The sequence below is a fragment of the Vigna angularis genome, chromosome 10, assembly GCF_016808095.1.
Source record: "Vigna angularis cultivar LongXiaoDou No.4 chromosome 10, ASM1680809v1, whole genome shotgun sequence".
NCBI classification, from domain to species: domain Eukaryota; kingdom Viridiplantae; phylum Streptophyta; class Magnoliopsida; order Fabales; family Fabaceae; genus Vigna; species Vigna angularis.
This window is the reverse complement of record NC_068979.1, coordinates 4,628,310-4,646,590: the sequence shown is the minus strand read 5'-3', so window position 1 is coordinate 4,646,590 and position 18,281 is coordinate 4,628,310. Positions and strand designations below refer to the sequence as shown.

At 36.1% G+C, this 18,281-nt stretch overlaps 1 protein-coding gene across 1 annotated transcript; it reads left to right on the top strand.

The window, feature by feature from the left end:
* Window positions 1-4,273: 4,273 nt before the first annotated feature.
* LOC108335082 (protein PHLOEM PROTEIN 2-LIKE A10) lies at window positions 4,274-6,211 on the top strand. Its single transcript, XM_017571020.2, has one exon. It carries the CDS (start codon window positions 4,552-4,554, stop codon window positions 5,818-5,820), a length of 1,269 nt encoding a protein of 422 aa, XP_017426509.1. The 5' UTR covers window positions 4,274-4,551; the 3' UTR covers window positions 5,821-6,211.
* Window positions 6,212-18,281: the final 12,070 nt, after the last annotated feature.

The following is an 18,281-nucleotide window of genomic DNA, read 5'->3' as shown; positions in this document are numbered from 1 at the left end:
CATAGTTGTGGCCATAGAAGAATCAAGAGAGCTGGAAAAGATGAAAATAGAGGAATTGCAAAGCTCTCTGGAAGCACATGAGATGAGGATGTTTGACAGAAATCCAGTCAAGATTGATGAACAAGCCTTGAAGGTTCATCATGGAAAGAATGATGCAAAGAAAAAACAGAAGACATGGAAAGGAAAGAAGGGGAATTGGAAGCCCAACAGATCAAATGATGATAAAAATGGTGAATCAGATTCTGTGGAAGATAAAGGCAGTATGGAGAAGTATCAAAAGAAGAAAGACAAGAAGAGTATAGAGTGCTACAATTGTCACAAATTTGGGCATTTTGCATATGAGTGTTATGCCAACAAAGGAAATCAAAACTGGAATCATAAAAAGCACCAGAGCAAGGAGGCTTATCGAGCTCAAGAGGACTCGGACTCAGAACCTATCACCTTAATGGTAACCATGACTGCAACTAATTCTGAGTCTCAAGATAAGATGTGGTATTTAGATTCGGGATGTTCGAATCACATGACCTACCACAAAGAATGGCTGGTGAATCTTGATGAATCCAAGAAGAGTAAGGTGAAGGTTGCTGATGACAGTGTCTTGAAAGTAGAAGGAATTGGAGATGTGATTATCAGGAGGGAAAATGGTTCACAAGCAAGAATCACCAACGTGCTGCTTGTTCCAGAAATGAAATGTAACTTGCTAAGTGTTGGACAATTGGTGGAGAAAGGATTCACAGCTGTGATGGGAAACCGTGACAGGATGGAGTTGTATGATGACAACAAAAACTTGATCTTGCGGTGCAAGATTTCAAAGAATAAAACATTCCAGGTTAACTTGAATACTGTAGAAAACTTGGAGTGCATGTCTGCTATGAAGGAGGATGAAAGTTGGACTTGGCACCTAAGATTTGGCCACTTAAACTTCAAAGACTTGAAACACCTTGGTGAGCAGAAAATGGTATCTGGAATTCCAAGTATAACAATTCCAGACGGTGTTTGTGAGTCGTGTTTGGCTGGAAAGCAGTCAAGGAAACCATTCAAATCTCAGATCAGAATGAGAGCCAAAGATCACTTGGAGGTGGTACATTCTGACATTTGTGGACCGTTTGAGGTACCTATGTTGGCTGGAAATAAATACTTCATAACGTTTGTGGATGAATTCAGCAGGATGCTATGGATATATGTGATCAAGGTGAAGAGTGAAGCTCTTGACATCTTTATAAAATTCAAAGCCTATGCTGAAAGAGAGAGTGGGAAGAAGTTGAAGATTTTGCGCACTGATGGAGGAGGAGAATACAATTCTGGTGCCTTTGAGAAACATTGCCAGATTTGTGGAATTGTGCACGAGATCACAGCACCTTACACACCACAACATAATGGTTTGGCGGAGAGAAGAAATAGAACCATTGTAAACATGGCCAGATGTCTCTTAAAGGAGAAAAACATGCCACGCCATTTTTGGGGAGAGGCTGTGTCTACATCTGTCCATATTCTTAATAGGTGTCCAACTAAGAGATTAGAAGGCAAAGTGCCTCTAGAAGTCTGGACTGGAGAGAAGCCAGTAGTTAGCTATTTCAAGGTGTTTGGCTCACTTGCTTACAACCATGTAGCAGACCAGAAACGCACCAAACTTCAGGATAAGAGTGAGGCAATGATATTTGTTGGATATCATGCTACTGGTGCCTACAAGCTATATGATCCAGTCAAGGAGAAGATGGTGTTAAGCAGGGATGTAATGGTGCTTGAGAAAGAAAGTTGGAACTGGGATGAGATGCAATCCAGCTTGAAGAAGACTAAGGTGACTGGAATTATTGATGACTCAATGTCTACAGAAACCACAGAAGTCAATAACTCATTTCAGCACACTGTGAATCAGAGACAGCAAAGGCAAAGGGTAATTCCTCAAAGATTTTCTGAGTTTGAAGTATACACTGATACTCAAATTGACGAAGGAGGAAATCTGGTGCACATAGCATTAATGGCTGGAGCAGAACCATTAAATGAGATGGAAGCTATGGAGCAGCCAGTTTGGAGAAAGGCAATGGAAGAAGAAATTAAATCTATAGAGAAGAATGCAACCTGGAGGTTAGTAGATCTTCCTGTTGGAAAGCAATGCATAGGTGTGAAGTGGATTTTTAAGAAGAAACTAAACCCAGATGGAACAATTTCAAAACACAAGGCAAGGCTTGTGGCAAAGGGCTTTCTTCAAAAGCAAGGCCTAGACTACTCTGAAGTATTTGCACCAGTGGCACGAATAGAAACAATCCGATTGGTAATTGCAATGGCCTGTGCAAGGGAATGGTCATTATACCAGCTTGATGTTAAAACTGCATTTCTTCATGGACCATTGGAAGAAGAGGTGTATATGCAGCAACCACCTGGTTTCATTGATAAAGGGAAGGAACATCAAGTGTATAGGTTGCAGAAGGCTTTGTACGGGCTAAAACAAGCTCCAAGAGCTTGGAACAAGCGGATTGATTCCTACTTAATCAATCAAAAATTCTGTAGATGTGCAGTTGAGCATGGTGTATATGTAAAGGGAGAGACTGTGGAGGATCTGATCATCATTTGCTTATATGTAGACGATTTGCTTGTTACTGGATCAAATCCAGTGGATATTGATGAATTCAAGAAGGTAATGGAAGCAGAGTTTGAGATGACTGATTTAGGAAAGTTGAGTTACTTTCTGGGAATGGAGTTTACATATACAACCACTGGATTAATTCTACATCAGAGGAAGTATGCTGGAGAACTGTTGAAGAGATTCAATATGATGGAATGCAACCCTGCACGTAGTCCAATGGAGGCTAATCTGAAATTAATAAAGGAGGAGTCTGAAGAAGATGCAGATGAAACAAAGTTTAAGCAAATCATTGGATCATTGCGGTTTCTATGCAACAGCAGACCTGACTTGGCATTTTGTGTGGGGATAATTAGTAGGTTCATGAGCAAACCGAAACAATCACATATGCAGGCTGCAAAGAGGGTGCTACGATACATCAAAAACACACTGGATTATGGAATTCTATTTCCTGGAGGAAGAAAGAAGACTGCAATGGAGATAACAGGCTACACGGATTCAGATTATGGTGGTGATCCGATTGAGAGGAAAAGCACATCTGGCTATATCTTCATGTTGAATGGTGCTCCTATTTCCTGGTGCTCAAAAAAGCAACCGGTGGTGGCTCTCTCAAGCTGTGAAGCTGAGTATATAGCTGGGAGTTTTGCTACTTGTCAAGGTGTTTGGATTAAGGAATTGATGGAAGAATTGAAAATGCCTATGGAGAAGCCAATACAGTTGAAGATTGATAATATTTCAGCAATCAATCTAGCCAAGAATCCTGTTAGTCATGGAAGAAGTAAACATATAGAAGTTAAATTTCACTTTCTAAGGGATATGGTGAATAAGGAAAGGATTGCTCTAGTCTACTGCAAAACTGAGGTGCAGTTGGCTGATTTATTTACCAAACCATTAAAGGTAGATAGGTTTGATTCTTTGAAAAAGAGCATAGGAGTTGTATCCCTTAGACATCTGACTTAAGGAGGAATATTAGGTGTATAAGTCAGTTGTATTCTGTTAGACAGCTGTAACTACTACAGCATAACAGATGTCATTGTAATCTGTATATAACAGACATGCGGGTTCTCACATTTTTTTTTGAATAATACAACATCATCATTCAGTACTTGTTTTTCCCTGTTCTCTCTCTATTCTTTCTCTGCCACTCGGTGCATACTTTCTTTTGCTGGTCCAACAATTATATTATAAGAATTCACATAAAGTATATTTGGTTCACTTTAAAAAAAAATATTTGAACAAACATCGAGTCAAATTCTCGATAAACAAAACCACAACTTATGTAGAATATGATATTTATTTTTCTTATATTTCTACACTAAAAATAATTTGTTAAACATATCTCACCACTCTTGTCTATATATCTCAAAGATAAGAAGAACTAGAAGACTTACAAATAATAGGGAATTTGAAAATTGTCTACATATTGGAAAGAGTAATTTTGTAAACAAATACTAAAATAATTTAATGCTAAATTTATGCTAATCTTAAAGAATTAATGAATTGATCTCATAAAACAATCAGAGTGAGAATTTTATTTAAGTTTAAAATTTGTGTAAAACTGGTAAAATTAGAAAATTTAACTTGTTAATATCATTCATTCTGTAATTTTCATTTTAGTTTTATATGACAATCGTGTTGCTAGTAATTCCACTCTGTTTAACCCATTCTTTTCCATTTTCAGTTTTTAGAATATATCTCAACAACAACAAAAATTGAAATAATTAGTGGTGGGTGTGATTTGTTTGTGGCGTGACGGCTGAATTGAAGATGACGGTTGGGGCTATTGCTTCCACCAAAATCAAGCAATAGCAAACAGCTTGAACTCCAGCTCAAACCCTCAATTTTTGACCTCACAACCTTCTCCAAGCTCTGTCTCTCTTTTTTTCTCTGTATATTTAACATCGTTTGGTTTGGGTCAGCAGCGATCGTAATAATAAATTGGCGAGTTTAAATATCCGTAAGTGGGGTTAATGGAAGTGCAGTTAGTTGGTCAGGGTTTTCGTTTTGATTACGTCCGTAAAAGAAAGAAATGGATTTTCATTCTGTGTGCTGTTGGGTTGGGTGGTTTCAGCGCTTACAAGCTCTTTCATGCGCCTTCTGTTGTTCGTAAGAGAAAGAGGCTTTCGAAGCTTGCGGGTGCGTTGGTTTCCGTAGCGGAAGCCGTGTCCGAATCTGCAGATACCATCGGAATCGTATCCAGAGACGTTAAAGAGTTTCTGCAGTCCGATTCAGATCAAATCCCCAATAGCTTGAAGCAGATTTCCAAGATTGCTCGCTCTCAACAATTGTCGGAGTCCTTGGTTGGCGTCACCAGTGCTGTCACCGTCGGAGTCCTGCGCGGTTATCAATCTATGAACCGGACTGGTGGTGAGCAATCCGGTTCAACGGCCGTGGACCGGGTGCTTGACAAAATGTTTACACCAGCTGGGTCAGGTTTTGCTTCGGTAGTTCTTGGAAGCTTTGCTAGGAACCTGGTTCTTGCGTTTTATACGGATCAACGTAACCACTTAGGTGGAGAGTCGAACTCCAGCAATGAGACTAGTGGTGTCACACATGTTGGATCCAATTCGGATCCTGTTCTTGCTTGGGTGGATGTAGTTTGTGGTGATAAGTGTGGGGAACTGATTGGGAATTGTGTGCAATTGTTTGTGAGCACCGCGGTTGCGGTTTATCTTGATAAGACCATGCATATCAACACCTATGACGATTTCTTTGCTGGCTTAACTAACCCGAAGCATGAGACCAATGTGAGGGAAATCTTGGTTTCTGTTTGTAATGGTGCCGTGGAGACTCTCATCAAGACGTCTCACAAAGTGTTAACAAGTTCAAATGCAGTTGTTGGTTCAGGTTCAGGTTCATATTTGGCTATTGGAGAAACTTTGATAAATGAGGACCTGGGTGGAGAAATGTCGTCCATTGAATCGAAGGCTGATGATGTTTATGATGAAGAAAATAAGAGTGGCTGGGTGGGCAAAATTTCGTCAACATTGGCGGTTCCCAGTAATAGGAGGCTTGTTCTTGACCTGACTGGAAGGGTGACGTTTGAGACTGTTAGGTCTTTCATGGAGTTTGTTTTGCAGACATTTTGTGCTTCTGTGAGGAGATGTGCTCATGTTGCTCAAGAGGCAGTGCTTGAGATTGTGAGATATCTTGCAGCGAAGTCCTCCGTCATTGTGACTATATGTCTCTCGTTGTATCTGCACATAATGGGTGGAGGCTGGGCTTTGGTGCCTGCTTAAGTAGTTTTTCTGACTACTTTTCATTCACCAAATATATGTGATTGGTAACTAAACTAGAAAATTTTCTGGAGGTGCTGCTTCTTTGGGCTTGCAGCTTTGTCATAATCTCTATATACCATACATGGATTAACTTTGTAAATCTTAATATTATAAATGTACAGTGATCATAGAAGGTACGTTTTCTCTTAAATTGTAAACTCATGGGCCAACTCCACCGCTCTCTCATATAAAGCACTCATCAACCATTAATACTATTTGTTTTAGGTGTATCAATCATGATTAGATCTATTCTTGACTTGGAACTTATTGTAAATACATCCTTCTGTATAGTATGATGATATGATATTTTCTATTAGCCAGGGTGCATCCTTGGGTCATTTGAACTCTGCTACCCTCTCCCTTTTTGGATATGACAACTCTGTTTCATGTTCTCTTATGGATATAACCACTTTGTGCTATGACGAAACTGAATGGGAAGGTGAAATGCTAACTGAGATTTTCTAATGCCTTGTTAACTTAGTGTGGTTAGAAGTCCCTTATGGCTAATGTTTTTAATCTGCTGTTGGAGGAGCAGATTCGTGTTCTGCAATTGCTATTAGTTATTACTGTTACACTTCTTAATCTGTCCAACTGTGTTTATAGAAATTTTGGCATTGGTGTGTTTAAAGTGCATTTCAACTGACATGACACCCAACCTGTACTCGTAAATTCTTTGAACGGCCTTCGTTTTTGAATTATTCGTTTCATCATGAATAATGAAAGTGGAATGTTTGATATCTGGCTGGCAATGGGAGAGGAAATTGCACTTATGCACGTTTGATATGTAGTTTGCTAGTTTCACATTAGTCAACATTTAAAACAGCTAAAACTAACTTTAATTGACGAGTCGTGCAACATAGGAATTGTAAAGATGTGGTAGTTAGTTATACAATTAGAATCTATATCAGAAGTTGTAATCGACTTTATAAACAGGAATTCTCAATGTCAACTGTCAAATCAACAAGTTAGGTTATTATTACTTTTCTTTGTTTGTATGAATCAGCTGAACTACGGTTATTAGATAATGTTTTGTTTGAGAATAGGGATTCCGATGTAAACAACGGGTGCTTTCATCTGTTAAATCCAACTTTACCACGGTGGATAGAAGATTGAAGTACAACGTTAGTGTGGATATCAATATGCATACTCAAGTGTATACATGGCTAGGAAGCTCCGACACGTCCCATAATTTGTGTGTCTTCAGTCCACAGGTACATGATTTTTATCTTATGATTTTGACATGACTCATAAGTTTTTACTATAATTATAAAAACAAAAAAACAGATCTTATATGATTATTATTTTTCGTTTTTTAAATATCAAATAAATAGATTAGATTTATTTGTGTTAATTATTATTATATTTGACTATTATTTATAAATAATTATGATGATGTATAAATATTTGACTATTATTTATAAGATTGATTTAAAGAGAGTGAGTTGATAGATTTGAAAGTGAATTAATTGTTATTTTTTTAGGATTTTTGTGTGTGGTTGTCTCAAAGCAGAAAATCAAATCTCTGCAAATAACCCAGTTAGGGCACACTAGCTGTGAAAGTAACCATTTTAAACTCATGAGCTCCCAGTGTTTAACAGTACATGGTTTACCAAAAGATAAAGCACCGCGTTATATAAGAGTTAGGATCGAATACCTTAGATTTTGCACATCCTATTATAAGAAAGGTTGTGGTATTTTAAAAGAATTTGAAAATGAAATTGAAATTTTATATTAAATCTGTCCAAATCCAAGCAAACGTGCAACCGTAAGGAAAAAGTGTAAATCCTGCAAATTATCATAAATTTATCTTCGTTTATAGGGTCAAACAAAAAATCATCTCGCAAATTCATCCTCCATAATCTTTGTAAATTCTTGAACACAGCGGTAGTGATTTACCCAAATTCAGAAGAACATCTTTATTGGTTCTCAGAGCTATTTGCATTCCAAAATGAATGACGTCACCCACAGTCTTGCCATCCTCGGTCTATCCCCACCAGTTCTCTCTCCTCACGGGGTATTGTCTACGGCTTGAAAAACACGATTCAAACAAAATATTATTAGAAAGTTTAATTTAAATAAAATTATACCATAAAAAATATTAGTATAAATAAAATTATTTTTTCTAATGCAATTTAGATAAAATTAATTTCTTTAAAATCGATTTTTATTTTATAAATTTCAATAAAAACATACATTTCTAGCATTAAAGTATAAATAATTACTCAATTATTAATGTTTTTTTCCATAATTAACTTTGTTTTCATTATTTGATGTTTAAAGAGAATTAAAAAAAAAAATCGGTAACAAATAGGGTTAAATATATTTTTAGTTCCTATATTATTAAGCGGTTTTGGTTTTAGTCTCTCTTTCAAAGTAAGGTACATTTTAGTCCTCCTCCTTAAGGCTGTGTTCGTTTGGATAGATTTGGAGGAGATGATTTGAGGGAGATGATTTGAATGGATTTGAGTGGATTTGAGAGTAATTTTTTAGTTGTTTTTTTGAGTGAATTTGTGGGTAATTGAGAGTGAATTTGGAAGTAAAGTTTGTGAGAATTAATGTAGGATTTGATTGATGTGATAGATTTTAAAAATTAGTTTAATTGGTAGAAATTAAAGATTACCAAAATGCCCCTAGGTGTAAAAGTAATATAAAATGTTATATTTAATTGTAAAAAAAACTGAAAAAATATATATTGCGTAACCGGTTACGCGTTCGCGTAACAGGTTACGCGTGTGGAAGCAAAATTATTCTTCTCTGTAACCGGTTACACTCTGCTGTAACCGGTTATTAATGTGTTATTTTTGGCTGAAGCAAATGGGTATATCAGTCTTTCCCTCGTAAATCATCGCAAATCCTCACACATTTGTGAGATGAGCTGAACAGTGGAATCCCGCAAATCAGTGAATATCCGTCTTACCAAATCCGCGCAAATCCACCAAAATGAACGACCTTGTTTTTGGAAATCCGTCCGCGATAATTCACGTGAATAGTGTATTCCCTCCAAACGAACACAACATAAGTAAACTTTGATTTTAGTCCTCCAAAATTAACACCGATAAAAACCAGCTGATGTGATTAACGGTAGACTAACACAATTTTTTTTTCTTACGCTGAGTCAGTGTTTCTCATATTTTCTCCCTCGTCTCTTCCTTCCATCTTCCACCCAACCTCCCCACCCTCGAAAATATGGTTGTAATCTACTAGCAAAGTTGTTAGCCCCGAGCATTTGGAGATTTCCTTAGGTAAATCTCCAGTTAGATTGTTTCCACCAAAGTCAAGCACTCTTAAAAATGTGAGACGAGATAGATCGGCAAGAATGCAACCTACTATAGTGTTTGATCCAAGCTCAAGATTTTCAATATCAGAGCAACTTCCGATTTCCGAAGGGACTGCTGTTGTAATGTCATTACCAAACAACAAAAGAATAAGCAAGAATGAAGAAAGCCATAATTTTCAGGAATAAACCCGTAAAAGGTATTAGAATTGAGATTAATATATTGCCAGCTCGTCAAACTACTAAATCCTTCGGGCACTTCACTAGATAACTGCATTGTAACTTGCAAATTGGGCAATCCCGAGAGCTCAAGCGGTAATTCTCCAAAAAGATTCTGTTTGCTCAAGTTAAGCATAGTTAGCTTGAAAAGATTCCATTATGGTTGATAGGGAGGCTAGCACATCACGAACCCACAGCCCTGAATTGGAGTACTTTCCTGTAGCAGTATCGACCAATGGGAAGTCCACTTTAACTAAAGCGAAGCAACGATTTTTTGTTGAGATCTCCTGACCCCACAACGAATAAAAGTTCAAAGACCGAAGGGCAACTAGTGACCTTCCTTCACGTACTGTCACAGTGCCACCTCTATGAGGGCACCAACGATGGATTCCGGCGTCATCAGCGCTCACACGGGCGAGAGGCCTCCAGTCACGTCTGCCTTCGGCGACGATGCTCGTGAGGGACTGGAGTTCGGAGGTCGTGCTTTGGCAGCGAAGTTGAATGATGAACACGGCGGCCTGGCCATGGGAGGATGTCTTTCTCTGTCGATCAGTAGCTGTCGGACTGGCCTTTGCAGTCCCTCCTCTCCTTCGAATTGAGTGGAAGATGGAAGGAAGAGACGAGGAAGAGAGAGGGAGAAAAGGTGAGAAACACTGACTCAATGCAAAAAAAAATCGTGTGAGTCTACTGTTAGTCACATCAGCTGATTTTTAACGGTGTTAGTTTTGGAGGACTAAAATCAAAGTTTCCTTAAGGAGGAGGACTAAAATCAAAGTTTCCTTAAGGAGGAGGACTAAAATGTACCTTACTTTGAAAGAGAGACTAAAACCAAAGTCGCTTGATAGTATAGGGACTAAAAACATATTTAACCCTAACAAATATATACACATATAATACTGCTATGCACCTCATTAACAAGGAAATGACTAAAATAGTTGTAACCCTTTTATATGGATATCTATTAAAAATAAAATATATGAGGATGATATTTGTCCTTGTGACTACAATTTTGGTTTTGTCCATGGGCATGAGATTACGATGCTTATATATGGTGGTGAGTGGAAGCAATCACACTTGTTGCCTTACACTGTGTTTTGTATCTACAAATGCTCTATGGATGAAGAAATGAAGATATTTCATATTATCTAATCGTTAATAAGTGTTCAAAAGCAAGATAAGTGCTATGTTGCAGAGTGTAGTAAGTGATAAATATCATTCTCTCTAAAGGAAATTGTGCAACACTCAATAACTCTTGTACTCAATAACTCAATTAGACCACAAAGTTTATTGTAACATCCCTTTTTAGTAGTAAAAAGCTACTAAAATAAAACATTATATTGATGATAACTTACCAAGAATTATAAACTTCCACTCAAGCAGAGCTTACACTTTGGAGAACAAAACTCTATTTATGATTGCAGCTATCCTCTTAATTTCATGCTGAAAAGACTAAAAAGATTGAAAAGACATCCTCCATAAGCTCACACCATTAAGGTGATCATTGCAAAAGATAAAATATACACAAAGACAGACAACACAAAAGCAAGAGTAAGCTAGTGTATAAATAAAGTTCAGATAATAAGTTAGTTTAACAATTAATAACATTCAAGAACAAACAATTCATACAACTACAAGACCAAGCTTCATCCATTATACTCACTTATCCGAGTATAATGCTGATATAGACTACTGCAAGCATGCACTCATCGTAGTATTTATACTCTACAGAGTTATAAATAAGGGTAACTCGACCTACACACCATAAGGTAAATCTTCTACTCCTAAAACCTAGAGGGCTTGGGTGAAGACCTCCTGCCATTCTTTCTGCCACTCCATTTGAAACATGGGTATCGCAGTCTCTCTTTCAAGCATTCTCTTACAACTTGCTAGAAAATAGAATCTCTCCTTGAGATTCTTCTCATAACACCACTTTCATTCTCATATAAACCTTATATTTATATATACATTGCATATAGCACAAGAATCCATTTGAAACCATATACATATAACCTTTCACTTTTACAATAGTTCACACAACACTTAGATATCTTCATCATACATTTCATCTAAGCTTAAGGAACCATACAACATTTATGAAAGAACGGAAAATAACCCAGACCAGTACCCTAGAATACCCAAAACAACAAAAAAAGTAACCCTGCTAACTACCGCTCAACTCCACAAACTGGTGCTCAGCGCCAACGAGATAGAGAGCTGGCGCCCAGGCTGATGCTCAGCATCCTGTTACCCAGAGTTGGCGCTCAACGCCATGACAGATCCAAACCCTCTTTTTATTTGACCTTGGACACTTCTCCCCCAACTTCTACTACTCCCTAGGACCCTATAAATGCTAAAAAACTTCAGAAAACTCACCTATAGCTCAAATTGACCATTCCAAACCAAAACAACTTCTTTAAGCTAGTGTCGTCAAAATGGGTTGAAACCCATGAGCCAACCCGGCTCACCACGAGTTTGAGCCGGGTTGGGTTGGAAAAAAATGTGAAAATTTTGATGCGAGCCAATTTTGACCCAGCTCGCTAAGAACCCGGCTCACCGGGTTGAACCCGTGGTGAGCCGGGTTGGCTGACCAGCCCACCTATTTTTTTATTGAAATCAAATTAATTAAATTAATTATTCAAATCCTATTTCTTTTTTATTAAAATCAAATTAATTAAATTAATTATTCAAAACGCACAACCTTTACTTCGCAGTAGAGCTTTTCGTGTTGCATTGTGTTGTTGTCTATCCAAAAGTTCTCCTCTGCTATATATTTTTGTTAATGACTATATGTAGTTTCTTGGTCAAACGATTGTGTATGTCTTATTAAACTAAATTGGTAAAATTTTATGCCTGATAGCTTAGAATATATAACAATAGAGTTCTTTTGTTTCATTTTCTTTTATATCAATTGGTCCAATTATTACTGTTTCAAGTTGATCGATCAAAGTAACATGTTATAAGAATCTCAGAAAAAGAGGGTGAAAAAAAGTTAAGTGAGTCAATGAGTCAACCCGTTTAACATATCAACCCGTGATGGGTTGGGTTGGGTTCAAAGTTTTTGGCACGCTAATAAATGAGCCGGGTTGAGTTGGCTCACTAAGTGGTCAACCCGGTGTGGGTGGGGTTGAGTCGGGTCGGATTACCCGTTTTGACAACTCTACTTTAAGCTACCCAAACTCATTTCCAATTCTTTTAATAACCATTTCACTGTAAAATCTGCATAACCCAGTTTTGATTGACTTAATGGACTCTAGATTCACCAATTCCATCCAGAATCACTCCCTTAGAAATTCACTACCTAAAACCCCCTCTTTTTGACCAAAACCCATGCAAATACCCCCTCCCAATTTACTATTTTAAAAGTTCCAACAAGTCCAAAATAGCTCAAAAACATTCCCCAAACTGCTACTGCTATTAAACCATCATTCCTTCTAAAATTCACTATTAAAACCCCAATTTCACTCTAAAATGGTATAAAATGCACTCAAGTGTTACTTCTCAATTTCAACTTCATACTATAACTATTTTAGGACTTAAACCAAATATAATAGACCCAAAGACCTTTACCAAACTACAGAATTATCTTTAAATCCATTAATCCAAAAATTGACATGCTAACACCCACTTTAAATATCCAATTTTATACTCAAAATCCCCAATTCTTTCAACTATCAATAATAACACAGTTTTATCTCAACAAAATTTCCATTTCATCAAACTATAAGTTATACAACTATCATACATTCACAATTATTCCAAAAACACATCAAAAAGGGCAATTACTCATATTTTTCCAAATTTCACACCACTAACAATCATATAATCACATGCACACCAAATGACAGATTACAGACATCTTACTATAATTATGAAAAGCAAATTAGCTTCCCTTACCTCACAGTAAACTGCCCTACTTAAGGAATGTTTCGCCAATTGCTTGAATGTAAGGAATCTCTAGACGAACCTACGAAACACCAAATTGGAAGCGGATAGAGTCCTTAGAACTCTAGATTAACCAAGAATGACTAGAAGAAGCATGATTACACATGCAATAGTACTAGGTTATTCTAAAACAGATTTGGGAACGAAAGAAGAAAAATGAGTCGAAACTTACTTGCTCTATTCTTGAAATTGATCGGTTAGATTTGTAGACCTTGACATCGTGAATGTAAAGACACCTCCCGATCGTCAAACATATTACTTAGGAGCAAGAACACTTAGAGAGAGGAAAGAGAACTCTAGAAAAGTGGTTTCTAGATAGATTATGTGTTTTAAAATAATGAAACTCGTTTATAACAATTCTTTTTATATTAAAACCTTTTAATCTTAAAATAATGGAGTCTCATTTTCTTTAACTTACTACCACTTCTAAAATACCATTTTCTAGGTATTCACATTTATAAAAACACAAAAAACTTTTTTTGATAATTTCATGAAATAATTGTTGTTATAAAAATGTAATATATACTATTTACAACTTCTTAGGATTAGAGTTCAACTAGTTCACTCTTATGCCTTTACAAACATCTCAATTTCATACTCTAGTCAAAATCAACTCATAATTATACTCAAATCATATCTCTAGAATTTTTAAGTATTTCATAACTCATCAAGTTTAAATTCCATGAATTCTTCATTAGCAATCATACATTAAATTCGAGAGTCTTAAAATTACTAATGAATCATGTTCTATTTCTAAATACAAGCATGATATTCAATTTCAATTATAAATTCAAGTATATTTTTCAATACATCAAAAACTACAAATCAAATATAAAATCAATCCACATCTGTGAGATCCCGGTAATTTAGAAACGTAATTAAGTGTCAAATCTGTAATTATCACGCTGCTGAATCACCTGGTTGCTTCCATGAATGCGCCGCGCCACACGTCCAGTGCATTGATTACGCACTGAACGCTGCATGCATGAGCGCCACTTGTCACGATGGAAGCTTCTGAAGTCAGAGTGAGTGTGCAGGTGTTGGATCGGGCGACGTTCGCCTGCACGAACGTGGATTTGACAAAAAGAATTTTCGAAAAAAAACCCTTCCACTCACCTGTATCACTCATCTTCTTCCTCAGAACCAAAACCTTCCATTTTCTCTAATCTCTCTCTAGAACCAGTTGATCTTCTCTCTTCTGTAACTCATCATCTCCTTCTCCGATCATTTTCCAGAACCGTAGGAACGTTCGTCCAGCTGTGATCTTTCGTTTGGACCGAACAGAGTTTGGAGCGGAACTGGTAAGTCTTCATTTCTAAGCGTCGTCTTTTCTGGTTTCATGCGAACCCTAGTTTTGGTTGCATGCATGGGTTCTAGGTCTGAGTTATTTTGATTTCTGGCGTCTTAGATTTACGTGGGCACTGTGGAGTGAAACCTGGGTGTAAGACGTGGTTAGAGGAAACCCTAAAATCTTGCTTTTGGAAGTACACTGCTATCCAGGTAAGGGAAGTTTACATCTATTTAAATTCATACGTGTATGAGTGCATGAAAGCATGATGTGGGTCGTCTGTATGAAATTTCTGTATACGTGTTTTCTGGATCTGCATGAACGAACCCTGTTGTGCTGTTATGATTGTTTACTGATATCTGATACGAGTTCTGAGTTGTTGATCTGCATGTTAGTTGATACGTATGAACGATGGATGAATATTATAATGTATGAGTTATTAATCTGTTGATTATGGAACGTGAATAAATATGGAAGTGAAAGTTATAAAGTTCATAAATTTGAGAATCAATCTGAAGTATAAAGTATAAGTTAAAATGTTGAAACCTGGAAAATTTGTTAAGGTTGAGAAATCTGCACTTAAATCATGCCCTTGATAAACGACGCTCGTCACTGTACGGTCTTAAACCGTTCGGTTTCCCCTTAAAATAACTTAGAATGGGATTCCTTCATCTGGAAAGAATTCTGCTCGTGAACGAGCGTCCCCTTTTAAATGTTGAGCGTTCGGCCTCATGTCGAACGTTCGTCTTTGAGAGCGTTCGACCTTATGTCGAGCGTTCGTCTTTGAGAGCGTTCGACCTTATGTCGAGCGTTCGTCTTTGAGAGCGTTCGACCTTATGTCGAGCGTTCGTCTTTGAGAGCGTTCGACCTTATGTCGAGCGTTCGTCTTTGAGAGCGTTCGACCTTATGTCGAGCGTTCGTCCTTGAGAGCGTTCGACCTTATGTCGAGCGTTCGTCCTTGAGAGCGTTCGACCTTATGTCGAGCGTTCGTCTTTGATAGTGTTCGGCCTTATGTCGAGCGTTCGTTTTTGATAGTGTTCGGCCTTATATCGAACGTTCGTTCTAAATCGCGCAAGGTCTCCTATCAAGCGCTCGTACAATTGAATAATTATTTGATTTTTAAATAACGTTCGTCCTGATTTTAAATAGCGTTCTTCTTGATCTCAAATAGCGTTCGTCCATACAGTTAATTAACGTTCGTCTTTTTAGAGAAGTGTAACTAAGAATGAAAATGTGATGTTGAGGGAATTATAAAATGTACGAACCATATATGAGGTAAAGTTATGTTATTGATATTTGAACGAGCGTTCCAAGGAGGAACGACTCTGATTTCTATATTGGATATTAAATTTGGTAAAGTATGACTGTGGATAAGTTAAGACTCGCTGTCCATCCTGATGTTCCGTGAATACTATCTTCATGTAGAGGAAGTATGTCATGTGTGGGAACGGCAGGAGGTTCTTAGTCCATAAGTTAACATGGGCGACGTAAGAACGGACTTACCTCGAGTGGCAGCTGTTTGGTGTATCCCAGTTACTACATCACTCGGGTGCAAGGACGCTTGTAACTACACAGATTCATACAGTCCGGACGGTCGGTCTAGCATTAGTATATTTATGTTTGATTGATGTATGCGTATATGAGCTGATTGTATGATGATTTGAATAAAAATGTTGAAGTATGAATTTAAATTACGTAAGCTTACCCTTTCGTTTTTCCTTGTGTTGTCTTATGGTCCATGTACGTTCGTCTTGTCCTTGCAATGATCATCCGATGTGGATGTGAGCAGATGATGGACCGTCTCTTGATGCATTACTGGAAGAAGAAAATTTGGAGGACGCGACACTGGTGGATGTTGAAGTGAAAGCCGAGCCTTAGAGCGCTCGCGCGTGTTTTAGTTTTGTTAAGCGTATTTTTGCGGGCGTTCGGTTATAGTACTGTAAAACCGTTCGTCCTTAAACTCTTGTATATTGTAGCGTTCGACACTTAACGTTCGTTCGGTTTTTTTTTTGTAAGACTGCACTGTTTATTATCTTAATGTAATTAATTCTGATTATGGTAATTACTATATTTTGGAATGTTACAACATCAAATATTAAACATAAAAATTAAATACGAATTGGAAAAATATATAAATATAAATATTTTTTATTCTTTCTATTACATCAATTACAAAATTTACACTTCTTTTTTACATTTAAACAATTTTATTTTCTGGTAGTCCCTGTTTTCTTCTTTTCTCGTAGTATCTCAATCGAAAGAAAACAGTGGTGATCCCAACACACCGCTCCTCGCCGATAATGGTAACGTGTTGCAGTGTAATAGTGCTGCAGAGTTGTCCGAATTTAGAATCAGATATTTTTTGTGAACCTCTTTGGGATTTACTGGTTAAAGGCGTTGGGCCTAAACCATAAACCATTATCGTTCGTTAGCACCATTCTCTCACTTCTTAAATATTTTATGGGAAAAAATACATTTATTAAGGATTAAAAGAAAAAATGTAATATTTGTAGGGATTAAAAGAAGAATACACAGTTTTACTCTGCCACTTATTCGTTAATTAAGGGACAAATTATCACTTAACGGATATCAGTAAAACGGATATACGAATTTTATTGTTAATCAAAACAAAAATAAGGATATATGTAAATTTTCCAAATGTATGAGGAAACTAAAATTTATACATGAAACTAAATTTATTAAGACAAGTACGATGATATAATGATACAATTTAAATTTAAAAGTCATTATCATTACAAAATGAATAATGATATATATGTTAATATACATATTTTAATAATATTTTGATCTAACATTATATTATTTTTTTATTGAATTTAAAATACGTTAATACAGTAATAAATAAATAAAAATTAGAAAAAAGTGACAAGTGTGTTATATTAAAATATTGTAAAAATATTTGTATCAAAATATATTTTTTCATTATAAATACAAGACTGTTTTAGCTTGATTGTTATTTTATTTTATTTTTATGTTCATCTTTCTTAATTTTTCTTTTGCTTTTAGTATTTATCATATCGAAAAAAATATTTTGATATGGATTTTTAAATAATGTTTTGATACAATACATATGTCATCTTTTCACTAATTTATTATTATATTAACATATTTTAAATTTAATAAAAAAATTACATATATATTGTATCAAAATAAATATTATTAAAAAAAAACCATAATATTTTAATAATTTTTTGACAACAGACGATGTGTCACTATTTTATTGGTCCTTATATTTGAAACGAAACAGTCACTCTACTTGGTTGGTTGTTGTTAAAAAATTGTCAAAAAAAAATTATTAAAGAGAGATTTTCCTAAAAAAAATGTGTTAAGGTATAATTATACTTAAAAGTCTACATTTGTATATGACATTACCAAATATGAAAAAAATAATATTTATTAAAATTGAAAATTAAAGGAAAATAAAATAGAGTATAAAACTAAAACAGTCTCTCTGGAGATTAATTATTTAACTAAAAAAGTAGTATTTACTTAGTTTGTGAGTGAGGGAATGGATTCTCTGGTAGATTTGTTTAGAGTAGTTGAGAAGACAACTGAATAAGTATTGAAGAATAATGGGAAGTTAATGCCTGCAACATACATAAAGGCTACTTTAAATACCAGTTTATTTCTTCGATACCAGTTTTAAATACCATTTGCAGGATCACTCTCTTCAACACT

Bases quoted from the DNA above. Each gene is read 5' to 3' on its own strand.
- LOC108335082 (XM_017571020.2), top strand. From the start codon at position 4,552: ATGGAAGTGCAGTTAGTTGGTCAGGGTTTTCGTTTTGATTACGTCCGT.